The sequence below is a fragment of the Myotis daubentonii genome, chromosome 15 (assembly GCF_963259705.1).
Source record: "Myotis daubentonii chromosome 15, mMyoDau2.1, whole genome shotgun sequence".
NCBI lineage: Eukaryota > Metazoa > Chordata > Mammalia > Chiroptera > Vespertilionidae > Myotis > Myotis daubentonii.
In genome coordinates this window covers 11812379-11834608 of record NC_081854.1, presented here as the reverse complement: position 1 = coordinate 11834608, position 22230 = coordinate 11812379, and the positions used below count along the sequence as shown (strand labels likewise).

The 22230-nt window shown below is 56.5% G+C and overlaps 1 protein-coding gene across 3 annotated transcripts in view; it reads left to right on the top strand.

Annotated features, from left to right (window-relative positions):
* MARK4 (microtubule affinity regulating kinase 4) overlaps positions 1 to 22230 on the top strand; it is a 31794-nt gene that overhangs the window by 6000 nt on the left and 3564 nt on the right. Inside the window, exons 3-16 of one of the 3 annotated variants that reach the window (XM_059666166.1) lie at positions 1116 to 1169; positions 1259 to 1307; positions 2033 to 2098; positions 2179 to 2249; positions 3362 to 3418; positions 5813 to 6049; positions 9819 to 9938; positions 10370 to 10469; positions 12055 to 12164; positions 12267 to 12426; positions 16792 to 17009; positions 19071 to 19174; positions 21139 to 21417; positions 21613 to 21692. In XM_059666166.1, coding sequence (XP_059522149.1) covers positions 1116 to 1169; positions 1259 to 1307; positions 2033 to 2098; positions 2179 to 2249; positions 3362 to 3418; positions 5813 to 6049; positions 9819 to 9938; positions 10370 to 10469; positions 12055 to 12164; positions 12267 to 12426; positions 16792 to 17009; positions 19071 to 19174; positions 21139 to 21417; positions 21613 to 21692 — 1705 coding nt within the window. The remainder of the gene's footprint in view (positions 1 to 1115; positions 1170 to 1258; positions 1308 to 2032; positions 2099 to 2178; positions 2250 to 3361; positions 3419 to 5812; positions 6050 to 9818; positions 9939 to 10369; positions 10470 to 12054; positions 12165 to 12266; positions 12427 to 16791; positions 17010 to 19070; positions 19175 to 21138; positions 21418 to 21612; positions 21693 to 22230) is intronic. The other 2 variants (XM_059666165.1, XM_059666167.1) reach the window with 2 other exon arrangements.

Sequence of the window (22230 nt, the reverse complement as noted above, 5' to 3'; positions counted from 1 at the left end):
CAGAAAGCCGTGTGAGGGCAGAGCTGGGTTGAGCCGGGAATGCACAGTTCTTTGCAGATTCACAATTTATTCATGTATTTCGCCAGATCCACAGACTCAAGGAGAGAAACCATATGATCGCCTCAGTATCGGCGTACAAAATGTTTGACAGATTAGAAACCCACTCGTGAGAACGCGAGGACAGCCAGGGACCCCCTCCCCCACAAAGAACAGGCCGTTCCCTCGTGTGGATCTTAATCATGATTCCAGGGGTTTCCGAGAGGACCGGCATCCAAGGGAACAGGGCCTCCCAGGGGAAGACTCGTAATCCAGGGGGCCTGGGGTGGCCCCAAAACCCTTTGTAAAAGCTATAGGCTTAACGCTGGATTAAGACTTACAGGGCCCTCACTATGGCAAAACTTACGGTGCTCTATCCCAGGTGAAATTCAAAATAAAATCTCAGCTACAAGGTAAATATAAGGAGAGTTCAATAGCAGTCTGATCCCCCCACGTGATGGCCACCTCAGAGTTCTTCTAAAACCATAAATGTGCACACGTAGTTTTAAGTGTTTAAGAGGTAGACTCTGTCAGGCTACAGAAGTTCAGATCCCAGCCTGCAAACTTCCTCGCCGCATAGCCTTGGCCAGGTAACTGAACGGCTCTGTGCCTCAGTTTCCCTGTTTGTAAAGTGGGGGTCATTCTAGCACTCCTCTCACAGGGGTTCTGTGAGGATTAAAAGAGTTACCATTTGTAACGCACGTGTGACTGGTCGGTGAGGTTAGCTTCAGTTATTGTTTATTGTCCCCCGGTTTGTGCATCTAAAACAAAGATGGGGGGATGAATGTTCTGAGATGCCCTCACAAAGGTCCCCCTTAAGGTCTCGGTCACACACTCACACAGGCCCCTGGAGCAGCCCCATCTAGGCCTCACTGCAGAATAGGGACTATTTCCCTATAAAAGTAAGGGTAGCACTGGACACGGTGGGAACAGCACGTGCAAAGGCCCTGAGACCCAGCTCCCTGTCCACTAGGAATGGCCCAGGTTGAGGTTTTTCTGTGAGAGGGGGTAAAGGATGGCCATCCCAGGTGATCTTGAGTTGGGGTACCTTGACCTTCCCCCCCTTCTTTCACCTCCAGGTTGCCATCAAAATCATCGACAAAACCCAGCTGAACCCCAGCAGCCTGCAGAAGGTGAGGCCAGGGAGAGGGAGCAGCGTGGGGGTAGGATTGGGAAGAGGGTCCTCAAGACCACCCACCCTCCTCTTTCCCCTTTCTTCCAGCTGTTCCGAGAAGTTCGTATCATGAAGGGCCTAAACCACCCCAACATCGGTGAGGAGGGCAGGGCGGGGGCGCAGAGGCTGCCAGCAGGGCACCAGGGCACGGGGAGAGCTGAGGCGCTGCGGGACTGGCAGTTACAGTCGTTAGAAAGACCTGTTTCCTCACAGCGCTGTCCCTGCTCACGGGCTCTGTGGCCTTGGCCAAGTCACTTACCCTCTCGGAGCATCAGTTTCCTCCTCGGCAGGGGGTGTGAGTGGGGCCTTCTCAAGGTCGTTGTGAGGATTGGATAAGATTGTGCATGTGAAACACTCCGCTCAGCGTTAAGCTGTGGGAGCCGGTCTGATTGTTGCCATCAGTAGCAACCATGGTCATTGTCATTGTCATTAGGCAAAGGAGAGAGAGAGGGCTCGTTACCGAGAGAAGCGGGATTTGGCCTGGCCTGGATGTGGCCGCGCCACTTACTCATCCTTTGTTTTTTCACTCGGTAAATATTGATCGGGTGGCCACTGTGTGCCAGATGCTGGGGATACAGCGGTGGAGAAAACAGGCACAGATCCCTGGCTGCGTGGAGCTGAGCTGACGTTCTTGTGAGAGAGAATATATAAGAGGTGTAACGTGGGGCTGAGGAGAGGAAAGTCTTGCCATCAGTAGGGAGCCACTGGGTGTTCTTGAGTGAGGGTGTCATGGCTCAGCCATCCACACAGTTACGAGTGTGGTGGGTGGCGGGCTCTCTTCCTGCATAACCTGCCCCCCCCCCCCCCCCCCCGCCATCGCAGTGAAACTCTTCGAAGTGATCGAGACCGAGAAGACGCTGTACCTGGTGATGGAATATGCAAGTGCTGGTGAGGCCCCTCCCCGCCCCACCCTGCTCGCTGCGCCCCCTCCACACCCCACCCTCACCCCCTTGGCCTCTGCCCTGCAGGAGAAGTATTCGACTACCTCGTGTCACACGGCCGCATGAAGGAGAAGGAAGCTCGAGCCAAGTTCCGACAGGTTGGGGTTATGGCTGTGGGTGGGGCTGGGTGGGGTCCCTGGGGACGAGAGTCTGATTGCTGGGCGTGGATCTGGATTGTCCAATGACGGCGGGGGAGGGGGGGTGGGGGTGAAGGTAGAGAGTTGGGTGTCCATGGGTGTGCAGATGCCCAGGTGTGAAGATATCCAGATGTAGCTGTGCAGGTGTCCAGTTCAGTGGGTGAGAGAGTCAGGCAGGACGGTGCCAGGTGTGCAGGTGTCAGGAATGTGGGTGCGAGGGTGTGCCCAGGGTGTGGAAGTGTGGCTAAAGGGACCTGGAGGTGCCAGGGTGCCAAGGTGTGAGTGGAGGAGTGTGGATTTGAAGATGTGTGAGAACTAGATATGTGGGCACCCAGGTTTGTAAGTGTGTCAATGTGCAGGGAAAAGTGTGCATGCAGCCTGAGTGTATGGGTGAGGGGGGCCAGGTGTGGGTATATAGGTTGGTGAACAAGAGTGTGTGGTGTAAGGATGTCCAGGTGGATAAGAAGGTGTTGCTGTCCAGGTATGTGGCAATGGGGTGTATGTGGCAATGGGGTGTAAGTAAGAGGGCATGCAGGTGTGAAGATGTCGGGGTGCTGGGAAAAGACACGCAGGTGTGAGGGTGCCCAAGTGTGTGGGTAAGAGGGAATACAGATGCGAGGGTGCCCGGCAGCCAAGTGTAGGTTTGATGGGTACAGGGATCTGAGGGCGGGTGTCAGCCCGTGACTGTCCAGCAGTCCTGACACAGCTGCCTGGGACGTGGGGGGCTTCAGCCCTGGTGTGTGGGGCCACGGGTCCAGCTGCAGGTGTGCCCCTTCCTCATGCATCTGTCCAGACGTGAAAGTCAGGCGGGGCTAATCCCCGTGTGCTGCTCCAATGTCGCTGCTGGGAGGGTGTCCTGATATCTGCGGGTGACGGCTGGGTGCCCGAGGGGAGGTGTGTGTCTGCAGGTCCCGCAGCGTTTCCCGCTGTGACTGAGTCGGGGCGATGGGATATGCAAGTGGGCCTTGGGGAGGCCTGGGTCCAGAGCCTCCGTGTGAGTGGGCTCACAGGGTCCCTGAGGGAAGCTGGGAGGCTTGGGGCCTCAGGTAACTGACCTTCCCTCCTCTCCCCAGATTGTGTCGGCTGTGCACTACTGTCACCAGAAAAACATTGTCCACAGGGACCTGAAGGTGAGCCCCCCCCCAGCTCCCAGCTCAGCCCACCTCCGGTTCCCCGGGCTTCACCTGTACCCTCTTCCACAGGCTCCTCCCTCAGCACCCAGGGCCCCTGGCCTTCGTCCCAAGCCTTTCGTGGCAAAAGCAAGGCCAGCAGAGGGGGGGCGAGTCAGGGGTGGGGTCAGGAGGAACAAAGAGGAAGAAACAGAGTGTCCTAGACGCCGCGGTTATGTGTGTCCCAGACAAGGACACTGGGTGACAAGGACACTGGGCGAGAGAGAGTCCGTCACTCAGAGCCTGTGTGTCAGACTTTAGAACATTCGGGAATCTTTGAGAACTGAGATTTCAAAGCCCTACAGTCACCCTGCCTCCAGGTCTCATCTCCCGGGCATTTTCGGGCTCGAGAAGGACGTTGCACGAGAACCCTCACGGCTAGTGCCCGGCGGGGAGGGGACTCAGCGGCCGAGTAGGGGCAGCCCCTCGTAGCTGGGGTCCCGGGGTCCCCGTTCCACACCTCCCACCCGAGAGAACCCCACATCTCAGGACTTCTCGTCTTAGACCCGAGAAACGTTTGTGTGCCTCGAATAGAGTCGGCCTGCCTGATTCCTTGAGCACCTACTATGTGCCAGGCCCTGTGCTTTGAAGGAGGGCTTCTCAAGGTTCCTCAGAAGGGGCCGGCTTTGTTTCCCTATCCGGTGCGGACAGGTGCTTTGGTAAAGTACAATAAATGAAATGAAAAAAGATGTACAAAATACAAGCCCAACTTTTAAAATTATTATTAGATTCAAAAAACATAAAATTCCAGTGTCAAATGGCTGGAGAAGTTCCTAAAAGCCCCTTCTTCTCCCTGGGCTGCCCTGAATTACCCCCTACTCTCAGAGCCGCCACCTCTAAGGTGCCCTGTGAGGGTAACGATGGTGAAGATCAGCCTGGAGGAGGCGCGCCCCCTGGTGGAGGGTCCTGGAAGTGGCTAACAATTGGATTTCAGGATCTGATTAGTGCCCCAGAGGGACGCCCAGCCCAGACCAGCCCAGCCCAGCCCAGGGGCTGGACTGCGGAGCTCCAAACGCCACAAAGGGCAGTGCCACCTCAGAGCTGGGTGGAGGTTGGGGAAGGCTCTCTGAGATGTGTTTGTGGGTTTATCCTCCTGTTGGGTCAGAGGTGGGGAAGGGGCCTCCAAACTACAGCAGGAGGGAGGGAGGCCTGGGCCCGGGCAGGGCCGAGGTTGGGACGGGCCACACCGAAGGTGGGTATTGTGCGCTGAGTTTAGTCACAAAGCCGGGAGAGGCAGGTGCTGAGGCTCCTTCCACGCTCGGCTGCGGGAGGCCAGGCCCCTTGGATGCCAGCTCTGCCGCTGTCTTGCTGTGGACATGAGGCGTCTCCCTGAGCCTCCGTTTCCTCAACTGTGAAATGGCGATTACAAGAACACGTGCCGCCAAAGCCAGACCAAACCTCTTAACTGTACGGAGATGTGTGCGTGCCGACTGTGTCCTGTACACGGTGGTGGGTGCTGTATGCCTAACCCCGCAACCGCCTCTGAGACGGGCTGTGGCTGTCCTCCGCTTACACGGGGAAACGGAGGCACAGAGAAGTCTGGCAACCCACCCAAGTCTGGCGCCCGTGCTCCTGTCCACCGCACACGTCCACCTCGGCCCTCCCCTCCCCTCCCCTCCCAGACACCGAGCGTGAGGGCGGAGATGGCATCTGACGCCGAGGTCCTCCCAGAATCTGTCATGCAGCCACTCATAAAATAGATGATAGTCCACAGCCCCTGGTGTGTAGTGGGTGTGTAATGAGTGTTAGATAAAATGGTTGTTTTCATTTTTATGGGTCTTGAATAGTCTCATCTTAGTTTCTGCTGGGTAAACAGGCTCAGAGAAGGGCAGGCGCAGGCCTGAGGACCCCCAGCTCTGCAGACCACGTGGGCAATGATAGCTAAATTTACATGGCGCTTAACGGGTGCAGAATATCGTTCTAGGCCAGTGGTCGGCAAACTGCGGCTCGCGAGCCACATGCGGCTCTTTGGCCCCTTGAGTGTGGCTCTTCCACAAAATACCGACTTCTGCGCATGGGCCACGAAGTTTCAGTCGTACTGTACTTGCACGCCCGCACGTGGCATTTTGTGGAAGAGCCACACTCAAGGGGCCAAAGAGCCGCATGTGGCTTGCGAGCCACAGTTTGCCGACCACTGTTCTAAGCCTGTTATGCAGATTCACTCGATTCTCTGAAGTAGGGACCGTGATTATCCCCATTCTGTGGAGGAGGAGGCCAAGGCCCAGAGAGGCCACTCGCTGCCCAGGGTCACAGGGAGCCAGGGCCAGGCCGCAGTCAGCCTGGGCGGGCCAGCTCCGGCGCCCGTGCTCCTGTCCCCCGCACGCGTCCACCCTCGGCCCTCTCCTCCCCTCCCAGGCCGAGAACCTCTTGCTGGACGCCGAGGCCAACATCAAGATCGCCGACTTTGGCTTCAGCAACGAGTTCACGCTGGGCTCGAAGCTGGACACGTTCTGCGGGAGCCCCCCGTACGCCGCCCCGGAGCTGTTCCAGGGCAAGAAGTACGACGGGCCGGAGGTGGACATCTGGAGCCTGGGCGTCATCCTGTACACCCTCGTCAGCGGCTCCCTGCCCTTCGACGGGCACAACCTCAAGGTGCTGGGCGGGGCTGGCGCGGGGTCTTACTCTCCTGGGAGGAGCTCTCTGGGCCTCGTCCCAACACTGCTCCCGTGCACAGGGGCGGGCTGGCCTGAGGTCATGTGACAGCGCGGGGTCAGGCAGGGCCTCCCAGATGGACCGTGCCGTGTCGGGGTTCAGGGCGGGGCCTTTGTGGTTGGCGGGCTGGGGTTCAAATCCTGGCTCGCTCAGTCCATTGTTATTGCCCACGTCCCTGGTCAGGCTGCTTTGGGTGCTGCAGATAATGTGTGGACAAGACAGGCAGGAGCCACCGCCTTCACACGTGCCACACCAGGGGCCGTCCTTGCACACACGCCGAGTGGGATGAGCCAGTCACAAAAGTCCACGCGTTGTATGATTCCGCTCTTATGAAATGTCCATAAGACAGAAAGCAGATTGGCGTTTGCCTAAGGCTAGCGAGGATGGGGAAGTTGGAGAACAGGGTTTCTCTCGGGGTGATCAAATGGTCTAAAATAGATTGTGGTGATGATTGCACAACTCAGAATGTACTAAAAACCACTGAATTGTGCACTTAAAACAAAAAAACCCTGCCCTCGTGGACCGACATTCCAGCAGCACAGCCAGGCCAAAAACCCAGTAAGTAAGCGCGACGTATTATTTCAGATGCTGGCCAGTGCTAGGGGGGGAGCCGGGAAGAGTGGGAATGGGTGGGGGGCAGCTCTAGTGCGGGGGTTTTCTTTTCTCTTTGAACTTTTTATTCTGAAACAGTGCCCATCTACAGAAAGGTCGCAGGGCGAGAACAAATTTCAGGAGAGGCGCCAGTCGCTAGCATTGGCCGCAGTCGTATCCATGTGCTCACGGCATGTCATTGCCACCCTCCTTATTAATGGGACCTTTGGGAGTTAGTTGCAGGCAGGATGCCCTTTATCCCTAAAAGGCGACGTACAGCAGGTGTCTCCTGAGACCAGGCCTTTCCCGTCCCCTTCACTCAGCAAATCCAGCGACGGTGCGTCCCGCCTCTCACCCAGGGTCGGTGCTCAGATTCCACCCGTCGTCCCAGGAACATCCTTGGTGGCCCCGTCCTGCTCCAGCCGTCCCCCGGCTCCCGCGTGGCGTTCTCTGGTCCTATCCCTTTAGCCTCCTTCCACTGGGATCCGTCCCTCCCCCTTCTTATGTCCTTCCTCGAGTGGCGTTGCGGTCCAGTTCCGGCCGGTTACCCTGCAGAACCTGCCTCAGTGGGTGCCCGTGTGTTCTCGCCATTGGACCCGGTGGGGGTTCACAGCAGAAACGCCCGGCCCTGCTCAGAGTGGCCCCGGAGGACGGTCAGGAGGCCAGGAAGTCCTTGCGGAGGACAGGCCATCAGCAGAGGCCGCGTGGTGAGGGGGAGGGAGCCCTTCACCCTGGTCTCGCTGAGCGGCGGCCCCTCTGAGGGTCAGTCTCCCGCTCTGTCCAGGGGGGACTGCGGGACCAGCTTGTCGCAGCGACCCAGCATGCGCTGAGCTGAGGCGGGAAAGGGCTCACTGTCGCAGAACAAGCGTTCTGCGCCCCGAGCATGAGCCAGGAGACCTTCCCTCTTCTCTTGGTTTGGTCCTCCTCACCAGAGGATGTTTTCCATTGCTTTTTCAGAGAGCGTGGAAGGGAGGGAGGGAGGGAGGCGGCAGGGAGAGGGAAACATCGATGTGTCTCTCACATTGACTGGCGGCCTCCTGCACGCAGGGAGTGAACCGCATCCCATGGGCAGGGAGTAACCTGCAACCCAGGCACATGCCCTTGATAGGGAATCTAAACCACAACGCTCCCACCACTGTGCCACCGGCCAGCGCCAGGGCCAGGAGACCTGGTCAAGGGACCAGGCCAGCGGCTCACCTGCCCCAGGCCCTTGTCACCTCCGTGCTGGGCAAAGGAGACACACAGCTGGGACAAGTCCTGGCTTTGTCATTTCCTTGCTGAGTGACCTTAGACACAGCCACACTGGGTGTATAGCCCCTCACCGGGACCTGGCATCTGGCCAGGGCGCCATGCTTGGGGCAGCTCTGGTGGTGGTGGCAGTGGCCCGACGGCTGCTCTTGCCATGTGACAGGCAGTGTGGTGCAGTGGTCACACAGGGCCAGCTCCAGGGCCCTGGGCCCTGCCATGTTCTGGTTGTACAATCCCAGGGCAAGTGACTCAGCCTCACTGGGCCTCAGGCTCCTGGTCTGGGAATGGGCATCGTGTCCCTGTCTCACAGCGTTGTCGTGAGCACAGATACAATATTCGGAAAGCACTTAGAGCCCTGCGTCGGGGTGAGAGCCCTGAAAGCGATCCTCATGATGATGAAATATTCACGACCCTTCGGGCTGTGAGGATCTGCAGACCCAGGAGGCTGCCCAGGCACACGCCTCTTCCAGCCCCGGCCCCGCCTGGGCAGATGGCTTCCCCCTCCCCATCTCTCTCTCCCTCGGGTCTTTATGCAGGATGGAAAGGGCTCTCCCTGGTCCGCCATGCCATGGAGCGTGGGATTCATTTTCTCCTGCACAGCCTTAGGGCTCCTCAGACAAAGCCCTTAAAAAAAGGCCAGCATAGCCCTGGCCGGGTAGCTCACTGGTTAGAGCAGTGGTTCTCAACCTTCTGGCCCTTTAAATACAGTTCCTCATGTTGTGACCCAACCATAAAATTATTTTCGTTGCTACTTCATCACTGTAATGTTGCTACTGTTATGAATCGTAATGTAAATATCTGATATGCAGGATGGTCTTAGGCGACCCCTGTGAAAGGGTTGTTCGACCGCCAAAGGGGTCGCGACCCACAGATTGAGAACCGCTGGGTTAGAGCCTCACCCCTATATGCAGAGTTGTGGGTTTGATCCCCAGTCAAGGTACATATAAGAATCAACCAATGAATGCATAACTAAGTGGAACAACAAATTGTTTCTCTTTCCCTTCCTCTCTCTTTAAAATCAATCAATAAATTGAAACAAATTTTAGCCCCAGCTAGTGTTGCTCACTGGTTAGAGCGCCTGCCCATGCACCACAGGGTCTCGGGGCTAAATTCCCAGTTTGGGGCACATACCTGGGTTGTGGGTTCGCTCCCTACCCACCACCCCCAGTCGGGGAGTGTGCAGGAGGCAACCAGTCAGTGTGTCCCTCTCACATCTGTTTCTCTCTCTTTCTCCCCCCCCCCTTCCCTCCCTTCCACTCTGAAAAGCAGTGGAAAAAAATATCCTCAGGTGAGAATTAACAAAACAAAACAAAATTATTTTTAAAGGTCAGCAGATGAGAGCTCATCCTTTGAGACCTGCAGAGCCTCAGAGCTCTTCAGAAGGGCAGGCAGGCACGTCCGAGGGAAGGTACGGGGAGGAGGGCGTGGGCAGGGGTCCCCTCCCCCTTCCCTTGTATAAGCCTGACATTTAAATAGCGCTGCTCGGGGCCTAGCGCGTGCTGGGCACTTACTGCTATAAACTCACTCACTCCCTGGCCCCTGAAGTGGGTGCTGGGGTCCCTGTTTACAGATAGAGAGACTGAGCCCACAGGCTAACTCACCTGCCACCCCTCTCACCTGGCTTAGAGAATTCACTTTCTCTGTAAGGTTTCCTCTGAATGAGAAGTTATGTGGCTTTAAACTGGTAATATTTTTTTGAAAATTGCTGCATTGGGCACAATACTCCCATTTTACAGATGGGAGCTGAGGTCAGGAGGGAGTGGTGGGGTTTCACCCGCCTCGTTCAGGGCTGGGACAGAAGTGAGAGATGAGTGTGTGTGTGAGGGGTGGGGGCGGGCAGACCCCTCCCCCAGTAACCCTGTCCCCTCAGGAGCTGCGGGAGCGAGTCCTCAGGGGGAAGTACCGGGTCCCTTTCTACATGTCTACCGACTGTGAGAGCATCCTGCGGAGATTTTTGGTGCTGAACCCCGCTAAACGCTGTACTCTGGAGGTAAGCCGGCCCCACCCCCCGGCTGCCTTCTTGTCCTGCACCTGTCCTCTCCCCACCCGCCTGCTGAGGTCCTCGGCCGGAAGGCAGGGGGAGCCGGGCAGCCCAGGAAAAGGCTCCCAGGCCCATCCTGATGCACCCCCGACCCAGCAGCCTCGCCCACTCCCTGCCACGCCAGTAATTAGCTAATGAGCTTCTAGGATGATTACAGCGTGCTGGGGACCCAGATGATGTGGGGGCGGGAAGTGGCATCTGGAGGCTCCAGCGGGGAGCGGGGGGGGGGGGGGGGCCCGCCGGGAAATGGGGTGAGGAGGTGCTCGCTCTCAGGAAGCCCTCACTTCTGGGATGCTAGGCCGTGGGGGTGGGAACCTATATTTTTTCCTGGCTTCTCCTGACACATCTTCCCCTTCCCTGCCCTGCTCCGATTCCCGCAGCAAATCATGAAAGACAAATGGATCAATATCGGCTACGAGGGCGAGGAGCTGAAGCCATACACCGAGCCGGAGGAGGACTTCGGGGACACCAAGCGAATCGGTGAGGGTCAGCGAGCGCGGGCCCCAGGGCCAGGGGAGGGGCCCCCCAGCCCCACCCCTCCGGCTGGTGCCTCAGCGACTTGGCCGGGCCGTGGGGGGAGCGAGAGTCTGGCGCCAGTCCCTGTGCTGTGCTTCCTGGCGCTGTGGCCCTGGGCAAGTGGCTTCCTTCTCAGTGCGTCTGTTTCCTCGTCTGTAAAAAGGTGTATTCATAGAACTGCCTTACAGGGCGTCATGAATATTAATTGACCGGGAGTGTAGTCTACAGACGGCACTTTATATCAGGCATGTACTGAGTGCTGGTGTATGTTAGCTCTGACTATTAAAACACAAAAGAATGGCCCTAGCTGGTTTGGCTCAGTGGAGGGCGTTGGCCTGCAGACTGAAGGATCCCGGGTTCGATTCCGGTCAAGGCCAAATGCCCAGGTTGCGGGCTCCATCCCCGGTGGGGGGCATGCAGGAGGCAGCCTATCTATGATTCTCTCTCATCATTGGCGTTTCTGTCTCTCCCTCTCTCCCTTCCTCTCTGACATCAGTAAAAGTATAGTAAACACACACACACACACACACACACACACACACACACACACGGATGTGGGAGCACTTCCGGAGTGCTGGGCTCAGCCGTCGGCAATCTGCGAGTTTGGGGCAATCCCTACCGTGGCCCGTGACTCACCCTCCACTCCTTTGGTCCCCATCCCTCCAGCCCAGAACCTTCGAACACTTGACCCCTAAAGCATTAGCCCTGGAAGAGCCCCTTAGGGGCCATCCAGTAACCCTCCATTGTACAGGTGAGGAAACTGAGGCCGCCGTCAGAAGGTCCTTAATCAGGACTTCCCTGGTCGCAAGTAACAGAAAGCCCAAGCCATTCTGGCTTAAACCAGATGATGATGATGATGATGATGGTAAGAGGTCAAAGCATACGAAATCGCCGTTTGCTTGAAAATCGTCAATACCAGCAATGCAATATGGTTTAACCTAAGAGTGACGTTACTCACATAACTAAACAGGCCGGGGTGTCAGCCTTCAGACTCAGCTGGACAGGCGCTCAGAGGCAGCTGGGAATCTGCCAAGAGGCAGCTTTATTTCCAGGAGCAAGCTGGAAATAAACGCCAGTGATGAGAGAGAATCATGGATCGGCTGCCTCCTGCACGCCCCCCACCGGGGATGGAGCCCGCAAGCCAGGCATATGGCCTTGACCGGAATCGAACCCGGGACCCTTCAGTCAGGAGCAAGCTGCCAGCAGCATAGCCTAGTGGTCTGGGCACCTCTTCAAGAAGAGAGCCACTTCCTACCGTTCCACTGGAAGCACTAGGCTGGTGCCCATTGGCCGCCCCTGAACCAGTCAGTTTGGCCCTGGGGGTGGAGTGCTCTGATTGGCCAGACCTGGGTCATCTTCCTGCCCTTGGGGCTTGGAGCAGGCAGGCATCCGCGGGGTGACCTGCGTGGGAAAGGATGTTCTGCCGAGGAAAATCAGAGTCCTCCCGGCAGAAGGGGGCGTGGGCACTGGACCAGCCAGAGAGCAGGCATTGCTGATGTGGGAAGGGAGGGCTGAGGGCCTGAGCCTCCTCTCCATGCCCCTCTCTCAGAGGTGATGGTGGGGATGGGCTACACTCGGGAAGAAATCAAAGAGGCCTTGACCAGCCAGAAGTACAACGAAGTGACCGCCACCTACCTCCTGCTGGGCAGGAAGACTGAGGTCAGAGGCACCAGGGGCATTGGGGTCCGGGCTGCCTGGGGTGGAGGGACTTCTGGGGCAGAGAGGACATGGGGCTGAGGCTCATTGTCTGTCCTCCTGCAGGAGGGCGGGGACCGGGGCGCTCCAGCACTGGCCCTGGCGAGGGTGCGGGCGCCCAGCGACACCACCAACGGGACAAGCTCCGGCAAAGGCACCAGCCACAGCAAAGGGCAGCGGAGCTCCTCCTCCACCTACCACCGCCAGCGCAGGCATAGCGACTTCTGTGAGTACGGCCGCCCCACAGTCAGGCTCTCGGGTAGCAAGCAACAGACCCGCTGGAGTCCGTCGCCCGGAAGAGAGGACTTGCTTCTAGAGATGCCGGGACATCGCCCGGCCTTGGGGGAGGAGTGCACAGCCAGGCTCAGGGCAGGATCGGAAACCGGAAAAGCAGCCGGACCCAGAGCAGACACTGTCGGTGTCTCGCTTCCTCTGCTCGTTTGGTTTCTCCTTCCTCTCTTCCTTATCTCACCTTATCTTTTCCCAGGCCCTCGGTTCCTTACCTCTCCGTTTTGGAGACCAGCTCAGGTTGTGCCTGGAGAGGAGTGTCAGAGCTCAGTGTGGTTCTGGGCGGTCCAGCCATTCCCCTCCTCTGGGTCTCCTTCCCCCGCCGCCCCCTTTTTTATTTTATTTTAAAGGTTTTTTATTGATTTTTAGAGAGAGAAAGGGGGAGGGGGAGAGAGGGAGAAACACTGATCGGCTGCCTCCTGCACACACCCTGCCAGGGATCAAGCCCACAACATAGGCACGTGCCCTCACCGGGAATCAAATTGGTAACCTTTGGGGCATGGGTTGGTGCCCAGCCAGTGCCACACCGGCCAGGGCTCCCCCACCCCTTTATTTTTTATTGTTCTTAAAATATATTTTTTATTGATTTCAGAGAGGAAGGGAGAGGGACAGGGAGAGGGAGATAGAAACATCAGTGATGAAAGAGAATCATTGATCGGTTGCCTCCTGCACCCCGCCCCCCACTGGGGGTCGAGCCCACAACCCAGGCATGTGCCCTTGACTGGAATCGAGCTGGGGACCCTTCAGTCGGCAGGTCGACACTCTATCCACTGAGCCAAGCCAGCTAGGGCTCCCCCACCCCTTTAAATAGCAAGACTGGCCCAGAGAGTGCTAGAGAGGCTGTGACTCCAACACCCTATGGTACAACACTGTACCCCCTAAAGCCCCACCTGGAGACCTGGGCTCCCGGGTTCTCAGGGAAAGGATCGTTGTCGGTGCCCGTGTCTGTCGGTGCCTGTCTGTCGTCATGGAGATTACTGTCCTAGGACCGTGACCATTAAGGTTCCTGAGGATTTAGCAGTTCTGACTGAACTTCTAGAACATGTTTAACCCCCTGGTTCTGAAACCATAAATTCCTAAGATGTTCTAAGGGGCCAGATTTGTTTTTGAAATTAAAACAGTCACAGGCTTTAAATTTTGATAGTACGCAAAGGGTAAACAGTAAAATAGTTTCGTTCAACACATTTTTGCGAGCCCCACCCCCACCCCATTTGTTCTCCTTGGAGGCAACCACTGTTACTGGTTTTATATACATTGTTTTGTTGTTTTTAAACTTTCAAGAGTTTATTTGCGTATACATTGATTATATACATTCTTTTGAAGAGGTTTTATTTATAAATGTACTAGGGGCCTAGTGCACAAATTCGTGCACCCTGAAAGGAACTGTGGGCTGCAAGGCTGTGGTAGACCCAGGGGCGGGTCTCAGGCCATCCTCCACACCCCCGCCCGACCCCTCCCTCCATGGCCCTGGTCCCCAGTCCCCTGTCTGCCAGTGGGAGCTGCTGCCGCTGCCGCTCCCATGCACTGATGGTGCCAGCCCGGCTCACACCCACTGATGGCATGGAGTGATTGGGGCCAGCGCCAGCAGCGGGTGTGAGTGGGGCCAGCACTGTGAGTGGATGCAAGCGGCGGCTGCTGCCCTGATTGCCCCTCAGGAGCAGGGGGAGGTGGAAAAGCACTCAGGGGCATTCTGGGCCAGAAGCCACCACTTGCACCCATTAATGGCACCAAGAGATTAGGGCCGGTACCAGGCACCAGCAGTGGGTGCAAGTGGCAGCTCCGGCACTGGCAGTGGGTGCGAGCGGAGCCGTTGCCGGCAACAGGCGCGAGAGTCAGCTGCTGGCCCCGATCACCCCTCAGGAGCAGGGGGAGGTGGAAAAGCCCTGAGGGGTGATCAGGGCCTGTGGCCACCACTTGCACCCACTGACAGTGCCGAGTGATAGGGGCCAGCACCGGCGCCAGCAGCAGGTGCGAGCGGGACTGGCACTGGCAGTAGATGCAAACGCCTGGTGGGACCGTGGCACATGGGAGCAAAGGATTTTCTGTAACCAGCAGAGGCTCGCGCCGATGACAGCGACCAGCGCCCTACCTTGGTCTGGCTCCCCTATTCACCTGCTCCACCATCCCGCTGTGGCTGACACCTGCCATGTCCTGTGCTCTGCCACCTGCTGCTGACATCTGCCATGTTCCCCACACACCCCCTGGTGGTCAGCGCATGTCATAGCAACCATTTGTTCCACCGTTCGGTCTATTTGCATATTAGGTTTTTATATCTATAGATAATGAGGTAGCCCTGGCCAGTGTTTCTCAGTGGTTAGAGCCTCGTCCCAAGCACTGAAGGGTCTGGGTTCGATTCCTGGTCAAGGACACATACTTGGGTTGCAGGTTCCATTCCTGGCCCCAGTTGGGGCACATGCGGGAAACAACCAATCAACATGTCTCTCTTGCAGTGGTGTTTCCCTCTTTCTCTCTCTCTCTCTCTCTCTCTCTCTCTCTTTCTCTCTCTTTCCCTCTCTCCCTCTCCCCCCCTCCCTTCCACTCTCTCTAAAAATCAATGGGAAACATATCCTTGGGTGAATAAATGTGTGTGTATATCTATCTATATATAGAGAGAGAAGATGAAAAGGAGAAAGAAAAGGGACATACAAAGATATAAATATTATGTTAACATATTAATTTACTGTACAGGTAATATTCTCTTTTGATGCAGATGATAGCTCTTTGGATATATTCATATATAAAAAGGTGATATAGTAGATATGTATAGATAGGCACTTTTCTCCTTTTCTATGCAAATGATAGCACAGTGTAGGCCTGCTTCGCAGTCTGTCTTGAAGATCACTCTATTGTTACATAATCATTCTTTTTTTTTTCTTTTTTTTTTTTTATTGATTTCAGAGAGGAAAGGAGAGGGAGAGAGAAGTAGAAACATCAATGATGAGGAAGAATCATTGATCAGCTGCCTCCTGTACACCCCCTGCTGGGGACTGACCCTGCAACCTAGGCATGTGCCCTGACCTGAATCAAATGGTGACCTCCTGGTTCATAGGTTGATGCTCAACCAATGAGCCACGTCAGCTGGGCGGAGCTTTCTCATTCTTAAAGGCTGCATAGAATTCCATTGTGGAATGACTTGATTTATTTAACTACTAGAGGCCCGTTGCAGGAAGATTCCTGCAAGAATAGGGCTTCCTGCGGCCAGAGCGAAGCAGAGAAGGGAGCAAAGCCCGCCCTTCTCTGCTGCCCCGCTCCCTCCCGTGTCCGCTGCCTCGCTCCGCCCCCCCCCCACCCCACCCCCGTCTCCACTGCCTCCCTCCCTCCCGTGTCTGCTGCCTCGGCTCTGCTTCCATGTCCGCTGCCTCGCTCCCTCCCGTGTCCGCTGCCTCGGCTCTGCTTCCATGTCCGCTGCCTCGCTCCCTCCCGTGTCCGCTGCCTCGCTCCCTCCCGTGTCCACTGCCTCGCTCCCTCCCGTGTCCACTGCCTCGGCTCTGCTTCCATGTCCGCTGCCTCGCTCCCTCCCGTGTCCGCTGCCTCGCTCCCTCCCGTGTCCACTGCCTCGCTCCCTCCCGTGTCCACTGCCTCGGCTCTGCTTCCATGTCCGCTGCCTCGCTCCCTCCCGTGTCCGCTGCCTCGCTCCCTCCCGTGTCCGCTGCCTCGCTCCCTCCCGTGTCCGCTGCCTCGCTCCCTCCTGTGTCCGCTGCCTCGCTCCCTCCCGTGTCCGCTGCCTTGGCTCTGCTTCCATGTCCGCTGCCTCGCTCCCTCCCGTGTCCGCTACCTCCGGACACTCCGTTGGCGGCAGAGCAGCGAGGCTGGATCGGCCGTCTCGGCCGTCGGAGTGAGCGGGTTGTGCCTCGCCGCTCGCCCCCGCGGCCCCCGGCCAGGTGACAGGCCCGGACACTCCAGCAGCGATGCCTCAGCACTTGGTCCTCCCCCCTCCCCCGCCGCCTGCCCGGCCAACAGGCCTGGCACTTCAGCGGCGGGGCTGAGGCGACTGGGCGCCGCCGTCTTTGTGAGGGAGTGATGGTTAATTTGCATGTGGCTCTTTATTAGATAGGCTTTGCCTGTTAAGCGGTGTTCAGGCTGCTCCCAGTCTCTGGGCCTTAAAAGAAAAGAATGAGGCCGTGCATTGCCTGCCTCTGTCTGCTTCGGGTCACTCTGGAGCTTCCGGGCAATCTGACAGCCCCTGTCAGCGTCGCCTGCAGAGATACGCCCAGGGAGGATTGCTGAGGCCCCCAGGGTCACCCAGTGTAGGGTCTGGCTTTTCCAGGTTTTGCCAGCCCTCACTGTCCCCTCCCTCCACCAGGCGGCCCATCCCCCACACCCCTGCACCCCAAGCGCAGCCCAACCAGCACGGGGGAGGCGGAGCTGAAGGAGGAGCGCCTGCCGAGCCGGAAGGCGAGCTGCAGCGCTGCGGGCAGCGGGAGCCGAGGGCTGCCCCCCTCCAGCCCGATGGTCAGCAGTGCCCACAACCCCAACAAAGCAGAAATCCCGGAGCGGCGGAAGGACAGCGCGAGCACCCCTGTGAGTGGCCGGGGCTGGGGCAGGGTCGGGTATGACCACCCGAGGCCTGGTCTGCAGGTGCCGCTGGGCTCACATTTTTTCAGACCTTGGCGTTTCCCATCCCGCTCCCCAGACCACCACACAGGACCCCTTGTTACATCCGTTCACTCATTCATTCATTCAACAAACATTTGCTGAGCGTTCTCTCTTTGTCTGATCTTGTGCTTGGTGCTAATGTGTAAATTAGCATTCAGTGTCCGAAAGAGGCATACAGCGTGCAGGAGGATTTAATACAGGGAACTAGGTGTGGTGCTTATAAAGTAGTAGGAAGGCCTGGAGAAGCAGGCAGAAGACTAGACCTGTGGGAATGACACCTTGTCAGCGGGCCAGACCCGCCAGGAGCTGCCCCCCTGAGCTGCCGGCAGCTTGTTGGATTCCAGAGCTGCAGTGCGAGACTCCGGGACTTCACCCTCAGCCAGCGGCCCCGTGACACCCAGCACCTGGAAGATGGTGTGGGGGCCCTGCCCAAGCCGAGGCCGCAGGACCTGGCCTGTGAGAGCGGAAGTCGGGGCCTCATGCGTGCGAAGGCTGGCAGGACCCGTTCCTGTCCAGAACCTGAGCTGCCGCCGAGTCTGAGGAGTGTAGCACTGGGCTTCTCCTGTAGCTTCCTGGAGTGGCAGGTGCAGCTGGGGGAACCTCATGCCCTCCACAGTGGGAGACCAGGGTGCAGGCAGGTTCTAGGAAAGTGGTCCGGACTCTGAAGCCATATAGACCGAAGTTTGAATTACACTGATGAGCTGTGTGTCCTTGAGCAAGTGACTTTACCTCTCTGAGCTTTCGGACTCCATCCTATGAAATGAGCTCATTAAAAAGCCTGGGTCATTGTGAGATGAGAATCTTGTACATAAAGTCCTTCACACAGTGTCTGGCTCAGTAAGCGCTCATTGAGAGCTACTGTTAGTGTTCAAATGAACCCACAGCTTAAGAAAGGAGGCAAGGAACAGCAAATTAGCCCTCCAGAAAGGAGAAGGAAGGAAATAATAGACGAGAAGTCAATAAAAGAGAAAACAAACGTACATTAGAGAAAAAATCAACAGAGCCGAAGGCTGGTTCTTAGAAAGGTTGGTGAAAGCACTGGACCCCGAGCAGGGCTGATTGAGAAAAAAGAGCAAACACGAATTACCAATGTCAGTGTGAAAAGGGGACTGTGCTGTAACATAAAGAGATAGCAAGAAGGTAGTAGGAGCTACTTCAAGCCAGTAGATTTGACCACTTAGCTGAAATGGACAAATGCCTTTAAAGACGCAGTGAGCCAAACTGAGCAAAAAGAAATAGGAAACCTGAACAGTCGTATATTCTTATTAAAGAGATTGACTCCAGAATTGAACACTTTCCCATAAAGAAAATTCCAGACACAGATGGCTCTAAACTGGCAGAATTCTTCCAAGCATAAAAAACACCAGTCTTCGACAGACAGCCTGAATTAGAGAAGAGGGCTCACTTCCCAGTGCAGTTTATGAGGCGACATAATCCCGATACGATATTTCTGTCCTCCGAGAGCTCACGGTTCTGTGAGGGAGGGACGTACATGTGAACAGATGTTGCAGTACAGAGTGCTGAAGGCTGCTTGGGGGAGGCCAGAGGCGGCACCTGACTCAGGCTGGAGCTGGGGTGGGGGTAGATCATGAAGCGACACCTCAGATGTACAGAGGAGTGAGTCAGGGGGAAGGTAGGAGGAATATCCAAGCAGATGAGACCGTCTGTGCCAAGGCAAAGCAGAGACACCGTGTAGCATGAATATGTTCTAAAAGTTTGTTGGTCGGTACCAAGGGGTGGTGGGGCGGGAGAGAGGTGGACGAGGCTGCCCCTGAACCTCCCAGCCCCAGGGGCCTCCTGTGACTCCGCCTGGACTGTGGGATGGCCCAGGAGCCGCGTGTCTTCGGTTCCTTTAGCCCAGGGTCAACCATCAGTTTACACACAGGCCTCTCCTTGTTCATAATGAGGGAGGCCGGAGCGGGTAAAAGTGAGGGGAAGGAGTGCCCCTTCATGCCCTCACTCCCCTCCCGGCCCTGTCTCTCACAGAACAACCTGCCTCCCAGCATGATGACCCGCAGAAACACCTACGTTTGCACGGAACGCCCAGGGGCTGAGCGCCCATCCCTGTTGCCAAATGGCAAAGAAAACAGGTACGGAGGGGGCGGCAGTGGAGAAGGGGGAGCGGGGAGTGGGATGAGGTGAGCAGGGCCCCCTTGATCTGAGGTGGGTAGATGTTGGGGGATGGGGGTACCATGGGCACTGGGGAGTGTATGTATCTGCCCGAGTCCTCCCCCTCCCAGACTCCCCTGAAAGTCCTCCTCCCTTAATTAATTAGTCAGCACGGGGAAGCAGTCTGCCCTGTTCTCTGCCCACGAGCCTTAGAAATCTGAGTTTATTTTTTTGAATGATCCATTTTTAGAACTTAGAAGCCCCAGAATGTCACAGCTTCCACATCCTCTGGTTGGCTTGTTTTCAAACTTATTTGCTCCTGTCTGTTCAGTCCCTTCCAGCTGGCGAGTGAGGGAACCAGTGCAGACTGGCTGCGGCCTGACAGGAGTCGGGGTGGGGGGTCTTCAGGATAGTGACACTCCTGCCCACCAGGACTGTGGGGACATAAAATAATAACTCATCAGGCAGGAGCCCTGTGCCAGGCCTCTGCACCTTAGCTGGTTGAATGCCCTTAACTCCGTGAGGTAGATCCCAGTATCCATTTTATAGCCGAGAAAATGAGATACAGAAAAGTTAAGTAAACTGTCCAGGGCACCAAAGCTGGCAAGTCAAGAAGCAGATTCTAGACCAGCCGCGGGCAAACTACAGCCTGAGGGCCGGATCCGGCGCGTTTGAAATGAATAAAACTAAAAAAAAAAAAAAAAAGACCATACCCTTTTATGTAATGATGTTTACTTTGAATTTATATTAGTTCACACAAACACTCCATCCATGCTTTTGTTCCGGCCCTCAGGTCCAGTTTAAGAACCCATTGTGGCCCTCGAGTCAAAAAGTTTGCCCACCCCTGCTGGGCTAGACTGACTCTAGAGTCTGTTTGTAATCACTGTAATGCATGGCCTTCCAGTTCTAGACAAGAGACAGTGTGTAGTTAGGTTATGGACTCAGCTGCTGAAACAGAGACCCCAAGGTGTCATGGCTTAAATGAGGTGGAGGTGCAGTCCTCTGAGAACCCAGATGGAGTCTGCCAACATGAGGCTGTGATCTGGGTCTCAGGCCGCTGCGGCAGCTGCCACCATTTCCCAAAGAGCCAGAGGGGGTGGAAAGAAAATAGAGGGCAAACAGCATTCTTTTGACCCAGAAATAGTACCAAGCACTTTTGTTTTTATTCTATTGGCCAGAGCATAGTCATATGACCACCCCTAGCTGCAAGGGAGGCTGGGAAATGTAGTCTCTGGCCGGGTGGCCCTGTGCTGTACTCACGCTCTTCGTTAAAGGTTTGATTGCTATAGAAAACAAGAAGGATTCTGAGGGAGAGGTAGTGGCATCTGCCACAGTCAGGGTTCCCTCTTTGAGATCCAGGCTGGTGCTGGGGCCCCTGGAAGGATGGAGCTTGGAGTTGGGGCTGCTGTGAGAACTGGGAGGGGGGAGGGGCTAGAGGAGGGTTCTGGGACAGTGGGGCCACCACTGCTCACACACCGTCTTGAGAGAGTCAAGAAGCAGGTCCTTCCTCTTTATTGTCACCTGTTGAGAAATGGTTATAATGAATCTAGGTACCCTTGACGTACACATCTGTTCATTTCCCAAGTTTGGATAATGGAAGTGAGATAGCAAAGTATTTGCAAAGTTGATTTGGCTCCTGAGGTTTGGATGGCAAATAGCAAAGGATTCACCCAAAAATGTACCTGAAGCTATTCAATAGCTGAGTGTGGAGAAAGGAGGGCTGGGATAGGGGCAGTCTGGAGCGGGTAGAGTTTGAAGACGGGACAGGTAAGGAGGGATGACTCTGGAGGGGGCGGTGCAGTACACAGCTTCCTTGCACAACTCGCCCTGTCTCTGAGCCCTTGGTTGGGAGAAGTTTCTGATCTCAGGACAGTGAAGAATCAGCGGGACTGGGGACTTGGCCTGCCTTGGGGTCCCTCTCTGACTTGTTCCTCTCTGCCCACAGCTCGGGTACCCCACGGGTGCCCCCCGCCTCCCCTTCCAGTCACAGCCTGGCTCCCCCATCAGGGGAGCGGAGCCGCCTGGCACGGGGCTCCACCATCCGTAGCACCTTCCACGGTGGCCAGGTCCGGGACCGGCGGGCAGGGGGCGGGGGAGGTGGGGGTGTGCAGAACGGGCCCCCTGCCTCTCCCACACTGGCCCATGAGGCCACACCCCTGCCCACCGGGCGGCCTCGCCCCACCACCAACCTCTTTACCAAGCTGACCTCCAAACTGACCCGAAGGTGAGCCCCACGGGACATGGGGGACAGGGGTCGCGGTTGGGGGCTGATGGGCCTAACCTGTTTTCTACTCAACTCTGCCTCCTTTACCTCGATATCATCTCCTCCTCCACTTCCTCCTCCTCCACTTCCTCCTCCTCCTCTTCCTCCTCATCTTCCTCCTCCTCCGTCACCCTTCGCTCCCTCCTCACACTACAGGGTTACCCTCGATCCCTCTAAACGGCAGAACTCTAACCGCTGCGTTTCGGGCGCCTCTTTGCCCCAGGGATCCAAGATCAGTAAGTGCTGTCCCCCCTCTGCTCTCACTGGCTCTGCCTCCTGGTCTGCATGTCCGAGCTGTGTGTGCAGGCCTGGGGGGCGGGGGGCTGTGAATGGGAGAGGCGGTCTGTATGTGGGGTCATTTACTCATTTAATAAACAATAGTCTGGCCTCTGGAGCCAGACTCATGAGGTTTAGACCCCAGCTCTGCTGTGTGACCTGAGCAAGTCACTCAGCCTCTCTGGGCCTCACTTTTCTCTAAAATGGGGTAGTAGTAACAGTAGTTCCTCATAGGGTTGCTGTGTGGACTAAGTGAGGTGCTATGTGGACCGAGCTTAGAATGTTGCCTTGGAAAATGCTTTATAAACGTTTGCCATTATTATTCATTGAGCACCTGCTGTGTGTTTGGCACCATCCTGGGCCCAGGAGTAGAGTGAACAAGATGTACTTTGCCAAGCCCTGCCCGGGCAGAGCCAGCACTCCACCAGGGGACCCAGACAGTGAGCAGTAAATAAGTAAAAGACATAGACTGTCAGGTAGCGACAAGTACGAAAGAGA